The sequence below is a fragment of the Melanotaenia boesemani genome, chromosome 19 (assembly GCF_017639745.1).
Source record: "Melanotaenia boesemani isolate fMelBoe1 chromosome 19, fMelBoe1.pri, whole genome shotgun sequence".
In the NCBI taxonomy this organism is placed as follows: domain Eukaryota; kingdom Metazoa; phylum Chordata; class Actinopteri; order Atheriniformes; family Melanotaeniidae; genus Melanotaenia; species Melanotaenia boesemani.
In genome coordinates, this window is record NC_055700.1 from 1,817,237 (window position 1) to 1,833,291 (window position 16,055).

The window sequence follows — 16,055 nt, forward strand, 5'->3', positions numbered from 1 at the left end:
AGATACTTTGAATGATCTCCCTGTGAGGTAGGATGTAAACCACGAGAGGACAGATCCTGAGATGCCAAGCTCTAAGAGTTTGGAGAACAGTATATGATGGTTGACAGTGTCAAAGGCAGCCGACAGGTCCAGCAGTATAAGGACTGAGGATTGACCAGTGGATCTGGCAACCCGTAGGGAATCTGTAACTGACAGGAGAGCAGTTTCAGTAGAGTGACCTTGCCTATATCCAGATTGATATGGATCTAACAGGTTGTTGTCTTGGAGGAACTGTGAGACCTGACTGAAGACGGCACGCTCTAGTAATTTTGACATGAATGGAAGCAGTGAGACCGGCCGGTAGTTTTCAACCTGGGCTGGGTTGAGTGTGGGTTTCTTCAGCAGCGGGGTAACCCGAGCTTGCTTGAAGGCAGAAGGAAAGACACCGGACTTTAGAGAGGAGTTGATAATATGAGTTACTGCAGAACTCATCTCACAGTTTCCTGCACAAGCGCGGCCCTCAGAGCTTTCCTGATCTCTGCAACCTTTTTCTGAGAAGGCGGCGGGTTTGACCGATGACAAGAGACAGGTGCAGCCAGTTAATACGCGGCGACACGCCGTCGGGGCGGCCGGGTAATTACCGACCCCCCCACACGGCGGCTGGCCTAGCGGAGCGGCAGCCACAGAAGAAGAAGAAGAAGAAAAGATGCACCTGGTTCTGGTTTGTTTACTTTATTTTACATTTTCCCTTTGATTTAAACTTTTTGGTAATATTTTGATTATTTTTTATTTTAATGATTCATTATTTAAAAAGTTGATATAAAGTTGTTTATTTTTTATGTATTTATTTATTTCAGTACTTTTTAATTACTTAACTCTTTTATTTTAATACAAAAAATAATATTATTTTTTGCTTTTGTTAAGTTTTTGTTTGTATTTAATCGTTTTATTTTAATTTGCTTCTCTATTTTTTAGTAAAGTTTTAATTTAATTTATTTTGATGATTCATTCTTTTTATATTCAAGTTATTTATTTATTTGTTTTAGTGAAGTTTGTATTTTTGCTGTTTTCATTACTTAATTATTAATTGCAATTATCTTTTGTCTTGTTATTTATCCATTTTTATTTTTTATTTTTTATTTATCTGTTAACTTTGTTGTTAAAGTGACTTTATTATCTAGTTTTATATCTGTTTTCAAAGCTAAACTTACCTTAAACTGAAGAATAATAATAAAATAATCATTTGTGTTCTTGACTTTAAAAACACAAACAATTAGATATCTTTATTTTTTGTTAAATAAACTTCATTTCAGTGTAATTTTAGCTCACTAGCTTATTTTTTATATTATTATTTTATTCTGGCGTATCGTCTCAGGTTTTCCTAACTTCCTGATCTTCCAGCCTCTGGTGTTTCCTCGGTTCTTCGTCCTTCTGAAACTCTGAATGTTGGTTAGAATAATAAAAGAATAAAAGTGGAGTCGGGTGGGACGTGTTGTCATGGTTTCTATTTGCTCTCTGGTGCTCCGGCTGGTGAAAACGTCGACAGTAAATCTGCTGTACAGAGTAGAAATAATGATATCTCCTCACAGAGCAGACGTTAACTTTAGCTTTATAAAACTTTATAAATCCAGACAAGCATGGGTGTGAATGTCATGTGACCTGCAGTGACACCTGTAATGTTACCTGCTTGATATGACTGCTAATAAAAACCTCCAGAAACCCAGAGACGTGAGTCTTAATCTATGTGAGGACTTCTGGTCCAGAACAGGACCAGAAGAAGCTAACACACACACACACACACACACAAACCTGAGCCAGACTTCTCATTCATTAAGCTGGGACCATAAAGGTGATTGGTGGCTCCATCAGGTAAATGATGAGGTGATGTGAATTACAGGAAGTCCGTTGTGTCCTGATCTCTGGGCCGAACCAGCAGAGGGAGTCGGGTCCGGCTGGCAGAACCCACTCCCACTCTGTCCCACAGCCATATGGAAGCGTTTTCTTCTCCCGTCATGCTCCGTCGACTTTAACAAAAGCGGCGGCTACCGCAGACACCCTCCTCCACAGAGGCCTACTTCCAACCACGCACACAGAGCCTTGATCAGTAGAAGCTTCTGAATTACAGAAACCATCGAACTGGATCTGCTCCGAGAGTCTGAACCTTTTTATTTTCGTCATGGCATCTAGCAGCGGAAGATGGTCTGGTAGGTCAGGTGGTGAAGCCCTGATGTGGAACCATCTGGGGTTCAGGGAGACTCCTAATCTCACGGTTTCCTCTGCAGGCTGGACTGCGAGTACCAGTAATTTGTACTTTCAGCTTGTTGCAGACGCCAGAGATCTGCCGTCCACACGCACACAGATAAACGCTGAGCATCCTCATCAGGACCAGAGAGCAGCCTGGAAGCCCCTCGCAAAGCAACGGTGGCAGAGCGGAGCGCCACTGAGACCAACACCCCAATGCCGACCTTACAGGTGCAGCACGTAACTAAAGAAAAATGTCTTCTATCATTAAAAACTGTGTTTCTATTGGTATTTAAGCACTTACTAAAGTACCTGCTGTGTTTTTTAATTCTCTTAGAATGAACCATTTTTATCTACTTAATTTGGGTCCACATACATGGCAGCTGAGCTAGAGCACCATTCTGGATGAGTCACACCTTAAAAGCACCATAGAAGAAGATAGTACACCTGTAGTTACCTGCAGTACAGTCATCGCTGCACCTGAGGCCACTCCCACATGAAAAGTTCTTTATGTCTGAAAGAATTTTGGCCACTGACGGCCACCATACACTCAACTGTTGCTTTATTGTGTGATGAACGGCTGTTTTAATGTGTTTTATCTTATTTTATGTCACATGTCTGCTCTTATTTGTGGCTTTATTTAAATTTCTGTGCAGCACTTTGGTCCAGAGTGTTTGTTTTAAAGTTTTTTATAAATAAAACAGGATTTGAATTGGACTGCGCTTTACCCATCTTCAGTAATTCCACACACTGGACCTTTAGGTGGCCTCTTTTTATACTACTACTACACTTACTAACAGAACTGGGATTAAATCTAAAAGCTACAAACATATTTTGTCAAGCAATTATTCAATCAGTGACTGTAGAAAAAAAGAGTTTTGCAGATTTTAAAGCAAAAAGAAGTCGAAGCATCAAACTTCCTAACCCCCGCCCCCCCTCCATGCACAAAGCATGAAGCATTGTGTTCGGAGTTTAAACAAAGAACTGGTAGCTGAGGAAACGGCAGATTTTTCCTGTATATAAAGTCCAATACTGTTTAATTTTTAAGTCCAGTAGAGATCCAATCATCAACATTAATAAACCAGCAAATATATAGTTTAATTAAATTTAAAGGCTACGCTGGACATAATATGAACACAATAAGAAAACTATGACGTTAAGATTAATTATTAGATAGAGAAAATGTAAAATGCATAAGCCTCAATCAGCTTCATCAGCTCCACCTGTTCCACTTCCTGTTAACACCGATATCCAACCAGCCAATCACGCGGCAGCATGCAGTCACGTAGACATGGTGAAGACGACTTGAAGTTCAACCTGAGCATCAGGATGGAGGAAAGGGGATTTCAGGGACTTTGAATGTGACATTTCAGCTGTTCAAACTCTCACACCAGAGCGTAGATGAACACACAACGTACATATTTTAAATGTGGTAAACCAGGAAAGTTTAAACTCCTCCTGATGACCCAGACAGCAGCCACGCCTGCACATAACCTACAGATATGTACCACAGCTAAATAATAACAACACTTCAGCTTCTGAGAGCACTGGTCTCCTTCTGCCACCTCATAAGGTTTTCTGGCTCCACTGCAGCCCTGCAACAATGCCCCCTTTGTCCTGGACTAACACTGTACCTACCAGGCTGCTCTCTGATCTCCTGCCAAGACAAACCGCTGTGTTGGGTTACAGTTCCAGTAGCAAAACAATCTGCGCTTGTGTTTAATATACTACAGTCTGCCTGCATCGAGCTGGTTGTCAGTCAGGCCAAACACACACATACCTGACTGGGCCGCTCCTTATCCCATTAGCACTAATGAGAGGGGGGTACGCTCATCACGTGTGGTGAGGGCTACCTGCTCGGACAGATAACCGGCCGCTCCGCAGCCGCAAAGTCAGAGGACGGACAAATCCGTCTCCGTTTTCCACGGGTCATTCTTACACTGATGCTGCCTCACACACTCTCACCTTCCCTCCACACACACAGTTTCCTCCAACCGCTGCTGGTGCCAACATTCCTGCTTCCAATCGCCGGTCTACTGATGTTGGTCCAGTGGGCTACAACGTGTGTGTGCTTGTGGTGTGTGCACGTAACAAGGGGAGCAGGGAGGAACTGGACTGTGATGAAAGCAAAGAAAACCACGTTTGAGAAAAGGAAGCACGGACGGACAGATGGATGGATGTATGGATGGATGGATGGATGGATGGATGGGTGGGTGGGTGGGTGGGTGGATGGATGGATGGATGGATGGATGGATGGATGGATGGATGGGTGGATGGATGGATGGATGGATGGATGGGTGGATGGATGGATGGATGGATGGATGGATGGATGGATGGATGGATGGATGGATGTATGGATGGATAGATGGATGGATGGATGTATGGATGGATGGATGGATGGATGGATGTATGGATGGATGGATGGAAGGATGGATGGAAGGATGGATGGATGGATGGATAGATGGATGGATGGATGTATGGATGGATGGATGGATGGATGGATTGAAGGATGGATGGATAGATGGATGTATGGATGGACGGATGGATGGATGGACGGACGGACGGACGGACGGATGGATGGACGGATGGATTGAAGGATGGATGGATAGATGGATGTATGGATGGACGGATGGATGGATGGATGGATGGAAGGATGAAAGTATGGACGGATGGATGGATGGACGGATGGATGGACGGACGGATGGATGGACGGACGGACGGACGGATGAACTTGTGTATTTCCCTGATGAAACTGGGAGAGCTTGTGATTCCTGAACATACGATGATGAACAGCTTGAGGGGAGGAGAACACGCTAAGAAGTAGTTCAAGTTTAATTTTACCTAAACACAAGGCAGTGTGTGTTCCCCCACCTCCCCTGCTCCCTCCTGCAGTGGGGGTCTGATGACAAAGAAAGTGTGCTTCAGCTGAATAAGGAACAGGCAGCATTTCAAACTCCTTTGTGCATCAAAGATGTTTGGCAAAGCAACCACAACCCCATCAGAGAAACCACCAGACAAAACATGCATGTTTAAAGGGCCTCTGCAGCCACAGAGAAGCAGAATTAAAATGAAGACATGCTAATGATTGTTTTAGTCTCGGCCCAGAGGCTGTCTAAATATTCATGTCACAGCCTTCATGTGGTCAGAGGATGTTATCATTAGGTCCACGTGGGGTTCAAACCAATCACAGATACTTTAATGTAAAGCCTTCGGTTGTCTGACATCAATTTAAGCTGAATTTATCAGGATTTTTTAGACTAATTAGATTTTAAAAACCCTTCATGCAACACGGACCAATAATTTTTCTTTTCAAATTAAGATGTAATGTAGAGATGACAAGGAGAGTATCTCCTCTCAGAAATAAAAATAAAGTTTTAACGTTTTACTCCCATGGGCCACTCATCAGGTTTAACATATCAAACAGTCCTACAGCGCCCCCCTCAGGTCATCCCGCTGTATTACAGCTTAAACCAGCGTTTGTGAGCACAGCAGCGAGCAGGAAGATGAGATGAAGTCGTACCTGCGGCTGCTCTTCTTCCCTCGCTCCTCCTCCTCATCCAGTTCTGCCGTCTTCTCTCCACCTTTTTCTTTCTGCAGCTTCTTGCTGATGAGCTCTCTCATCTTCTCGTTCTTCTCTGCGTCGTATTCTTCATCCGGATCCTCGTCATCCTCCACGTTATCATCTGCCTCATCTGGCTGGAAAAAAAACAGCCCATCATGAAACTGAAGAATCAGTGAATCTGACTTAGAAACTTCCTGTTTGACTCACGTCAGCTGGATTCCCAGATTTCCTTTTCTTCTTTGTCCTGGAAGGAAAAACTCAGGTTAATATTAAAACTAGACGAGACGACCGGCTCATGTCTCAGCGTGGACTTACTTCTCCACGGCGGGGACGGAGCTGAGTCTGGGGTCGTCTTTCAGGAGGTCGTGGCTGCTTTTACTTTTCCCCTTAAATGTCTGAAGAAACAGGAACAAAGAAAACAACATTTATTTGCCTTTTTATAATAATTTCAACTTTTATTTGCTTTAAATTCTGTTTTGCTTTAATGAAAACACCCTTTATTTTAGAACACGCAGAACTCCTGATGAAGCCGACGTTCTGTTGTTTATGTCCGGATAGAAAATATATTTATTCACAATTAATCACAATTTTTTTATTCATTTCTAAATTTACCATAAGAGGACATTCATCATGCTTTTAATCCTCTTGTAAGCATGTACCTGCAGTTATAGACTAACACACACACACACACATACACACGCTCGTACCTCTTCATATAAACAGGAGGAACTAGAAGCACTCGGAGCGCAGACCTCCACCAAGCCATTTTCATTTTTATTGTTAATGGCCAAATTATCTCCATCTTCCCAGAACAAAGAATCCTTAAAACATCCAGATCATCCCCAGAGTGTATTCACCTGATAGACGCCACCGAGTGGATGACATGCGCCTTAAAATGTGTTTGATTACAAACTGTTTGTAGTTTTGATGTTTACCTGAATGTCAGAGCACCGATACAACAGTTCAGTACCTGACTGACTTGGTTCACCATCTCCTCCTCTTCCTCAGCTTCCTCTCCAAATGATAACAGACTGAAGTTCCTAAAAATAAAAAAATAAAAACCCTGTAGATGCTGAACTCTTAATACCAACAACACACACAGTAAACACAACCCTCTGAAAAGGTGGGAACTCTGAGCTGCTGTTTGGTGTATCGGCACACACAGCCCGGACTGGTACCCCACCCGCAGGTGGAGGAAGGATACACTTTCATCCACCAGCCTGGAGCAGAGTAGTGATTAGGCTGCAGACTCCTCCACACGAGGATGTAGATCTGTTGCTATTACTGCTCTTTCCTGCACAGAGTTTGTTCTGTTTCTGAACGAAATGAAGCCGTGATCGATAAACCTACTGGTTCACGATTCCAATGCTTTGGAAAATCAGGAACCGGTTTTTAACTCCCATTCCTAATCATCACTCGCATCTTCCGACTAAAGAGAAAGACGGAGCTGAAAAGAGAAAATAAAGATGAAGTCGACCCACTTTGTGGCTTTTGACTGGGATTTCTTTCCCTCCTCTTTTTCTTTCTCTTTCTTTGCTTTCCTGGTGTCCCGAGGCTCGATGTCGTCAAACGGGGAATGCAGCACCTGTGAGACGAACATCTCTGGGTTAAAAACAAACTGATTAGTAAACAGCAAGAATGTGAAATAAATCAAATACCTCGGTGGTTCTGATCTTGTGGGGTTTCAGAGGTCTTTCATCAGCATCACATTCCACGTCTGCTAATCTCAGCATGTTATAAACCGTGTCTCCAGTCACCTGGAAGTAAACACACGTTCTGGTCCCTGAACGCAGCACAGAGGAACCATGCTGTGTGTTTGCAACAGAAAGTTACCTTCCCAAATATGGTGTGCTTGTTGTTGAGCTCATCTGCTCGTCCCAACGTGAAGAAAAACTGACTGCTGTTATCATGCGGCCCCGCGTTCGCCATGGCAACCAAGCCCCTCCGATTGAAGCGCAGTCTGGAGTGAAACTCGTCCTACATGTTTGGAAAAGATGCTTCAAGTTTTAAAGACACATCAGCTGTTTTCTCCACACAAATAAAGGAGACCGGCCTGACCTTGAACGGCCGTCCATAGACGGACTCTCCACCGGTCCCCGTCCCCGTCGGATCTCCCCCCTGAATGATGAACTCTCGCACCACTCTGTGGAAAATGGTGCCGTCGTAGTAACCTGAAAGTGTTGAAAATACAACATGACGTAACATTTTTTTTACTTTCTATTCAGCAGCAGATGCAGAGTAAATACAGGAAAACAACTGCAGCTTTATGGGAATTTAAAGCAAATTCTAGCTGAGATTAACACACAGTTCTTCAGTCTGTGCTCAGGATTTTACTGCAGACAGAAATCAACACAGTGTCCATTATTAAATAAATTCAATTATTTCTAACATAGTTTTCACACTGAATAAATTACGTAGTTATACTAGTTCCTTAAACTACTATGAAACATAAAATGTTTCATCTTGACCTAATTACTGATTTTTATTTCATTTAGACATGAGGTGCTTCATGTGAGAGTGCAGGGGGCGTGGTCAGACGTAAAGGGCTCTACTAAGATACAGTAACTGTCTCCTGTCCTTGTTACTGTTATATCATCTTATTCCTCACAGCTGGATGGAAAACTCCTGAGATCATACCAGCACACAGACATCTTTTTATTTAGAGGTCCGGCAACACCTATGAGTGATAGTCTGACTGTTGCATCACAACACCACTGTGGAAATAAACAGACAAATCACAGAGCAGGGATCCTCAATCCTGGTCCTCAAGGGCTGGTTTCATGCAGGTTTTCGAAGTTTCCCTGCAGCAACGCACCTGAGTCAGACTCAGACTTGTGCTGAGCTTAAGACACCAGGATTGAGGATCCCTGTCATTGAGGCAACAGCACTATGTAAAAGTCTTGATTCTTAATATTTCTCTTCCCATCAGCCAGACTATGTTGTCATTTTTTGAAATGGTCTTGATCAATAGCTCTCCAGGTTTTCGAAAGCTCTTTCAAAGTTTTAATTTGGACATTTTTTGCTTATCTTTTTTACTCTATTTGCTCCAGTCCTATTTTCTATTGTCAATGCAATTTATAAATAAACGATGGATGACTCAATAGAAATAATCTAAACTGTTTTCATTAATATGTAAGCAGCAATAAATCTCAGCACATGGTAAAACTGTCCCTGCACAGTTGTTGGCATGCAGTGTGAAAATAAAGATTCTCTGGAAGATAAAACTCTGGAGTTGAGATTTTTCTAGCAGTGATCGGTTTTCATGGTTTTACTCTGTAACTGGTAGGTTATCCTTACCTTCCATGCACAACTGCACAAAATTCCTGCATGCTTTAGGAGCCTCTTTGGACCACAACTCGATGTCAATTTCACCTGCTGAGGTCTTCAACAGGACCTGAGAATATAATTTAATATTAAATAAATAAACAATGAAGTTAAATAAAACACTATTTGTCCGTTTGTTCAACACTTTACTCAACAAAACATCGTAAACAGCAACAGCTAGCTATTGTTAGCTTAGCGTACGCAACATTATAAATTAAATTTAAGTTTTGAAACTAAATTAAAGACTGAACGTTCATAAAGTAGAAATTTAAATCTCACTCACCTTTCCATTTGTTGGTGGCTCTTGAATGTAAATATTACTCATTCTGCAGCTGGGTTTGTTGTCTTTTAATACAAGAAATTTGTTTTTACTTTTGCACTGTCTACCACTCCGTAAAAATAAATCACAGATAATTAATATTTATTAAAATGGGTTTCTCAAATATGACAAATTTCATACTTTCCTTTCCACAGCCATATTGGCGTTTCATGTGAGCGCATTGTATACGTCTCAGTGCGTGGGGGAGTCTGAATGAATATATTAATTATATCTTGGTTTATTTGCGTTCGTAACATTTGAAACTGTAACTCCGATTTAACCATTTGTATGAGTTTAACCACATGTGTATTAATCAGCAAAAACATCGGTGACAAAACAAACCCTAACCTAAATCTATTTTTACACAGGTATCCCCATTGTTACATATTGGTTTGATCCAAGTGTTCTATGACAATATAACCGTAGAAACAACAGTACAGTTTAGTTCCACAACATTCGGGTTAAAAACTAAGTAGTCGACGTCATGTTGTCTAAATTTATAATATGTTTCCCGAAGACAAAAATAAAACAGCAAATTATGTGCTGAATTTAATCGCTTATAGCGGATCAATTAAAAGTTAGACTTGTCTGGGAACCCAGAAGTCCAATGCAGTGGAGCGGAAGTACCATAAACAAAGAGGGACCAGACCGTAGATTTGTAGCAATGGCGGCGTCTGACAGCAATGTGGAATTAAAACGAAAAGTTGATGACGACCAGGATGGAGATGGAGATGGAGAAGGGGTCGACTGGGTTGGACCCATGCCAAGCGAAGCCACAAAGGCAAAGAAACGAAAAGGTTTGTATCTGGTGCTGAATTCGCAGAGTTGTCAATTAACTGCAACTCCTGCTAGTAAATGCTAATCACGCTAACAACAATCCTGCTAAGTTCCCATTGTTTTGTTTTTCTTAGTCCTTGAATTTGAGCGTGTTTACTTGGATAACCTTCCATCAGCTGCCATGTATGAACGGAGCTACATGCATAGAGACGTCATCACGCACATAGTTTGTTCCAAGTAAGTAGCTACAAGAAAAACTGACTCTCTACTTCCTAACAGGAGGGTTCACTGACACATCTTTAATCCATTAATGGTTAAAACCATAATTATCTAATTCGTATGCTAAAATTAGCGTCCAGTTAGACCAGGTCCTGCGTAAAACTGAGTTAGCTAGACTCAACCAATCTGGATTGAAATATTCTGTATTCTGTGTAGATTCATTCAAATACAGTTTCTGATTTGAGTAACTGTTGATTTAATTAAAGTAAAATCCCAAACCAAATCATTTAATAGATGTCTTGTGTATTTAGACCACATGAACCCAGGTCCTGATTTAAAAATAAGTAAATAAAAATGTTATACTTAAACTCTTAAAACCTGGACTGAACTCCTCCAATCAGATGTGCTCTCATTTCCGTGTTTGTTTAAATAAATTAGGGCCAATGTGATCAGGGTTTTTATATTGGTGTTTTTTAATTTTTAATTTAATGGTCTTGTGTCTTTTTAACTCTCCTTTATTCATCTTATATTTTTTATGCACGTCCAAGTCTCAGAGGAGAACTCACTATTAGTGTTTGTGTATAACGTATTATCCTACCCTGGTCCTCGATGGCCACCGTGCTGCAAGTTTTAGATGTTTTCCTACTCCGGAAACTTGATTCAGATGAAGGTGCCACTCTGCAGAACCTGATAGACTGTTGGATCCATTTGATTTGAATCAGGTGTGTTGGAGCAGGGAAACATCTAAAACTTGCAGGACTTAAGGACCAGGTTTCCCCCCCACTGGTAACTATTGTAGTTTTTTTATCAGGATGGGATCAGATATATTTACGCAGTGGGATCACCCTTAATGCATCTTGCGAATGAGAATCGACCTTGGGGTTGTGGAAGGTATCAGACACATGAACACAGAGAACAGTCAAACCAGAACCCACTCTGTTGTTCCAGGACAGATTTCATCATCACCGCCAGCCAGGATGGTCATGTCAAGTTCTGGAAGAAGAAGGAGGACGAGGGAATAGAGTTTGTGAAACACTTTCGAAGTCATCTTGGTATGAGCTGAATCCTGGAGGGAAGGCGGGGGGGCGCATGTCACCGGATGAGTCTGAAGGTTGTTTCTGTTTGTGCAGGTGTGATTGAAAGCATCGGCGTCAGCGCGGAAGGAGCTCTTCTCTGCTCGGTCGGTGACGATCAGGCCATGAAAGTGTTTGATGTGGTCAACTTTGACATGATCAATATGCTGAAGTTGGGGTGAGTTTGAGCCTCAGTGTTGCAGTTTGAGCGTGAAGGAAACAGAGACCTGAAGCTGACAGATGTTTTCCTGCTCTGGCTTGTGTCCAGCTTTCAGCCAGGCCAGAGTGAGTGGATCTATAACCCCGGGGATGCCATTTGCACCGTGGCTTGTTCGGAAAAATCCACAGGAAAGATCTTTGTGTATGATGGAAGAGGAAGCAACGAGCCCCTTCACATTTTTGACAAAATGCACTCTTCACCGCTGTCCCAAATTCGCCTGAATCCCAAATATAGAGTCATTGTGTCTGCAGACAAAGCAGGAATGCTGGAATACTGGACAGGCCTTCCAAATGAATTCAGGTTCCCAAAGCATGTGGAATGGGAATACAAAACGGACACCGACTTGTATGAATTTGCGAAACATAAAACCTACCCCACCAGCCTCGCCTTCTCCTCCGACGGGAAGAAAATGGCCACCATAGCTTCTGATAGGAAAGTGAGGATCTTCCGCTTCCTCACAGGAAAACTGATGCGAGTGTTTGACGAGTCACTAACGGTAAGATGTCTCACATCTCTGATGATGATGATGTTGTGAATCTTGTGCTCATGGCTGCTGTGCGTCAGATGTTCACAGAGCTGCAGCAGATGAGGCAGCAGCTGCCCGACATGGAGTTTGGGAGGAGGATGGCTGTGGAGAGAGAACTGGAGAAGGTGGACGGGATCAGACTCACCAACATCATCTTCGATGAGACCGGCCACTTTGTTCTGTACGGGACCATGCTGGGCATCAAAGTCATCAATGTGGAAACCAACAGGTGGGTCAGATTTAAACGGAAATAAAGGAAACATGCAGACATGTAACTGAAGGTGCTGTGTGGTGTAAAAGAGTTCAACTTTAACCAGTTCAAGCAAGGATCTGGAAGATCATAATGTTTAACTATAGGAGGACAACAACCCAGCAGCAGGACTGCTGTCTGCTCCTCTGTGCAGGAGGAGCTCTGCAGTTTTACTAAGTGACCTCCAGCAGCCACAGATGTTCATGTTTCCGCTCAGACTGTCAGAAACAAACTCCATGAGGTAATATGAGGACCCACGTCCACTAGTAGGTCCTGTTTACACAGCCCAGAGACCACCAGGACCAGCAGATCGGCTCCCTGTGATCTTCATGGATGAGAGCAGGTTCACATGGAGACCATGTGACAGACATGAGAGAGTCTGGAGACGCCATGGAGAACATTCTGCTGCCTGCATCCTCCAGCAGGACCAGTTTGGCAGTGGGCCAGCGTTGGTCTGGGGAGTCAGATCCTTGAGGGCCGCACAGACCTCCATGTTCTAGCCAGAGGTACTCTGACTGGGATGAGATCCTCAGAGCCACTGTCAGACCACATGCTGCTGCAGTGGAACCTGGTTCCTTCTGATACAGGACCATGCTGGGCCTCATGTGGCTGGAGCGAGTCAGCAGTTCCTGCATGATGAAGGCATCGATGCTGCGGACTGGCCTGCTCGTTCACCAGACCCGAATCCAGCCCAGCACGTCTGGGACATCATGTCTCGTCCATCCACCTTCGCCACGTCCTCCACAGACTGATGCCCTGACCCAGGTCTGGGAGAAGATCCTTCAGAACATGTGCATGCTCAGACGGTGTAGGGAGTGTATACAAGCACAAAGGTAGAAAGTTGGTGACTTCTGGTGTAAAGAGACCACCGTTGTGGATTTTCTTCACCAGGTGTGTGCGGATCTTCGGGAAGCTGGAGAACATCCGCGTGGTTCAGCTGTGTCTGTTCCAGGGCATCGCCAAGGCCATGGCGGTGGCTCCCACCATAGAGATGAAGGCCTCGGACAACCCCGCCTTACAGAGCGAGGAGCCGGACCCCACCATCTTCTGCACCGCCTTCAAGAAGAACCGCTTCTACATGGTGAGACAATATCCCCTTCGTGTGGAGGTGAAGCAGCTTCCCATTTTCTCTCCATGACCATCCTGCTTTTTGTTTCTCTTCAAAGTTCACGAAGAGGGAACCCGAGGACACGAAGAGCGCCGACTCGGACAGAGACATCTTCAACGAGAAGCCTTCAAAGGAGGAGGTGATGGCTGCGACTCAGGCCGAGGGCCCCAAGAGAGTGTCTGACAGCGCCATCATCCACACCACCATGGGAGACATCCACATCAAGCTGTTCCCCGTGGAGTAAGTTCCCACCCTGAACCATCTGACATCCCAGAATACACAAACAATAACTTTATATTTTGTTTTTAGATGCCCCAAAACGGTGGAGAACTTCTGCGTTCACAGCAGGAACGGCTACTACAACGGCCACATCTTCCACAGAGTCATAAAGGTGACGTTTTATCCCGGACAGGGACAGAAGCCTTCGCTTTAAAGCTTCCAGGTCTACATGTTCCACATCTCTGCTGCAGGGCTTCATGATCCAGACGGGAGACCCCACAGGCACCGGCATGGGGGGAGAGAGCATCTGGGGGGGCGAGTTTGAGGACGAGTTCCACGCCACTCTGAGACACGACCGCCCCTACACGCTGAGCATGGCCAACGGCGGCCCCTCCACCAACGGGTCCCAGTTCTTTGTCACCGTGGTTCCCACCGTAAGTTCCCTCATCACCAGCAGGTCCGGTTCAAGTCCCAACAGGTCCAGTTAAAGTCCAGCTGGTCCGGTTCAAGTCCCAACAGGTCCAGTTAAAGTCCAGCTGGTCCGGTTCAAGTCCCAACAGGTCCAGTTAAAGTCCAGCTGGTCCGGTTCAAGTCCAGCTGGTCCGGTTCAAGTCCCAACAGGTCCAGTTAAAGTCCAGCTGGTCCGGTTCAAGTCCCAACAGGTCCAGTTAAAGTCCAGCTGGTCCGGTTCAAGTCCAGCTGGTCCGGTTCAAGTCCCAACAGGTCCAGTTAAAGTCCAGCTGGTCCGGTTCAAGTCCAGCTGGTCCGGTTAAAGTCCAGCTGGTCCGGTTCAAGTCCAGCTGGTCCGGTTCAAGTCCCAACAGGTCCAGTTAAAGTCCAGCTGGTCCGGTTCAAGTCCCAACAGGTCCAGTTAAAGTCCAGCTGGTCCGGTTCAAGTCCCAACAGGTCCAGTTAAAGTCCAGCTGGTCCGGTTAAAGTCCAGCTGGTCCGGTTCAAGTCCAGCTGGTCTGGTTCAAGTCCCAACAGGTCCAGTTAAAGTCCAGCTGGTCCGGTTCAAGTCCCAACAGGTCAAGTTAAAGTCCAGCTGGTCCGGTTCAAGTCCAGCTGGTCCGGTTCAAGTCCAGCTGGTCCGGTTCAAGTCCCAACAGGTCCAGTTAAAGTCCAGCTGGTCCTGTTCAAGTCCAGCTGGTCCGGTTAAAGTCAAGCTGGTCCGGTTCAAGTCCAACAGGTCCAGTTAAAGTCCAGCTGGTCCAGTTAAAGTCAAGCTGGTCCGGTTAAAGTCCCAACAGGTCCAGTTAAAGTCCAGCTGGTCCAGTTAAAGTCCAGCTGGTCCGGTTCAAGTCCAGCTGGTCCAGTTAAAGTCCAGCTGGTCCAGTTAAAGTCCAGCTGGTCCGGTTAAAGTCCAGCAACAGCTTCCTTCATAGGGAGACGCTGGACTGATCCTGGTCTGAACTTACAGCAGCACAATATTTCATTTCATTCTTTTATTATTTTATTTGATTTTTCACTTTTTTTATTCCATTATTATTTAACCCTTTTTTTTTTAATTTTCCTTTTTATTTAAATTATTTAATTTTACTTTATTTTTCTTTTCATTTCTTTTGATTTAGTATTTTATAAAAAATAATTTGACTTTTTTAATCTAGTTTTTTAGTTTCATTTTCATTCATCATTTTATTTTTATTTTATCCTTTTTTCCATTTTTCTTATTTTTAGTATAATTTTTTTTGTTTAATCTTTTTTTTAACATTTTTTGTTATTCTATTTTCATTTTTTTTCATCTCACTTTATTTTGTTTCATTTTATTTAATTACACGATTCTGAATATTTTAGTTGAATTTATTTTATTTGTTTTATGTAGTTTTGTGCTGAAAGTTCAGGGAACTGATCAGCTGGGGTCTAATCGGATGTTTTCTGCACTGACGTGAACATTTTGTGGAAATTGTTGAGTTTCACACGACAAAACTAGAACTACAGCAAGTTAAAGCTGGTTTAGATTTCTATTTACTGTATTTATTTTCCTGCAGCCTTGGCTCGATAACAAGCACACGGTGTTTGGAAGGTGCACGAAAGGCATGGAGGCGGTCCAGCGCATCTCCAACGCTAAAGTGAACCCGAAGACGGACAAACCGTACGAGGACATCAGCATCATCAACATCACCATAAAGTGACGTCTGTGTACTTTAATCATTTATTAAAGAAGCTTGTTGGTTTTCTAATAGTTGACTTTTATTTTCTATCAGAAATAAAATGTTCAGTCTGTTGATGAGCTGGCTG

The 16,055-nt window shown here is 43.6% G+C and overlaps 2 protein-coding genes across 3 annotated transcripts in view; one reads left to right on the forward strand and one right to left on the reverse strand.

Annotated features, from left to right (window-relative positions):
* cwc27 (CWC27 spliceosome associated cyclophilin) overlaps positions 1-9,627 on the reverse strand; it is a 30,669-nt gene extending 21,042 nt beyond the window's left edge. For both annotated transcript variants that reach the window (XM_041969462.1, XM_041969461.1), the window contains exons 1-10: positions 9,390-9,627; positions 9,080-9,176; positions 7,841-7,953; positions 7,616-7,759; positions 7,441-7,539; positions 7,264-7,367; positions 6,753-6,822; positions 6,098-6,177; positions 5,990-6,026; positions 5,741-5,916 (exon numbers count right to left, since the gene is read on the reverse strand). In XM_041969462.1, coding sequence (XP_041825396.1) covers positions 5,741-5,916; positions 5,990-6,026; positions 6,098-6,177; positions 6,753-6,822; positions 7,264-7,367; positions 7,441-7,539; positions 7,616-7,759; positions 7,841-7,953; positions 9,080-9,176; positions 9,390-9,431 — 962 coding nt within the window. In that variant the 5' untranslated portion in view covers positions 9,432-9,627. The remainder of the gene's footprint in view (positions 1-5,740; positions 5,917-5,989; positions 6,027-6,097; positions 6,178-6,752; positions 6,823-7,263; positions 7,368-7,440; positions 7,540-7,615; positions 7,760-7,840; positions 7,954-9,079; positions 9,177-9,389) is intronic.
* Positions 9,628-9,779: 152 nt separating this feature from the next.
* On the forward strand, positions 9,780-15,997 carry ppwd1 (peptidylprolyl isomerase domain and WD repeat containing 1). Its single transcript, XM_041969459.1, has 11 exons — positions 9,780-10,222; positions 10,337-10,439; positions 11,370-11,473; positions 11,552-11,672; positions 11,763-12,210; positions 12,279-12,469; positions 13,382-13,571; positions 13,657-13,838; positions 13,908-13,989; positions 14,069-14,251; positions 15,806-15,997. The coding sequence occupies exons 1-11, from the start codon at positions 10,033-10,035 to the stop codon at positions 15,947-15,949; spliced, it is 1,938 nt and encodes a 645-aa protein (XP_041825393.1). The 5' UTR covers positions 9,780-10,032; the 3' UTR covers positions 15,950-15,997.
* Positions 15,998-16,055: the final 58 nt, after the last annotated feature.

Excerpts from the sequence above, each read along its gene's own strand:
- ppwd1 (XM_041969459.1), top strand. The coding sequence starts at position 10,033 with ATGCAGTGGAGCGGAAGTACCATAAACAAAGAGGGACCAGACCGTAGA. Across the intron at positions 13,572-13,656 it reads AGAAGAACCGCTTCTACATG|TTCACGAAGAGGGAACCCGA; the intron begins GTGAGACAATAT and ends TTCTCTTCAAAG. Across the intron at positions 14,252-15,805 it reads TTGTCACCGTGGTTCCCACC|CCTTGGCTCGATAACAAGCA; the intron begins GTAAGTTCCCTC and ends ATTTTCCTGCAG.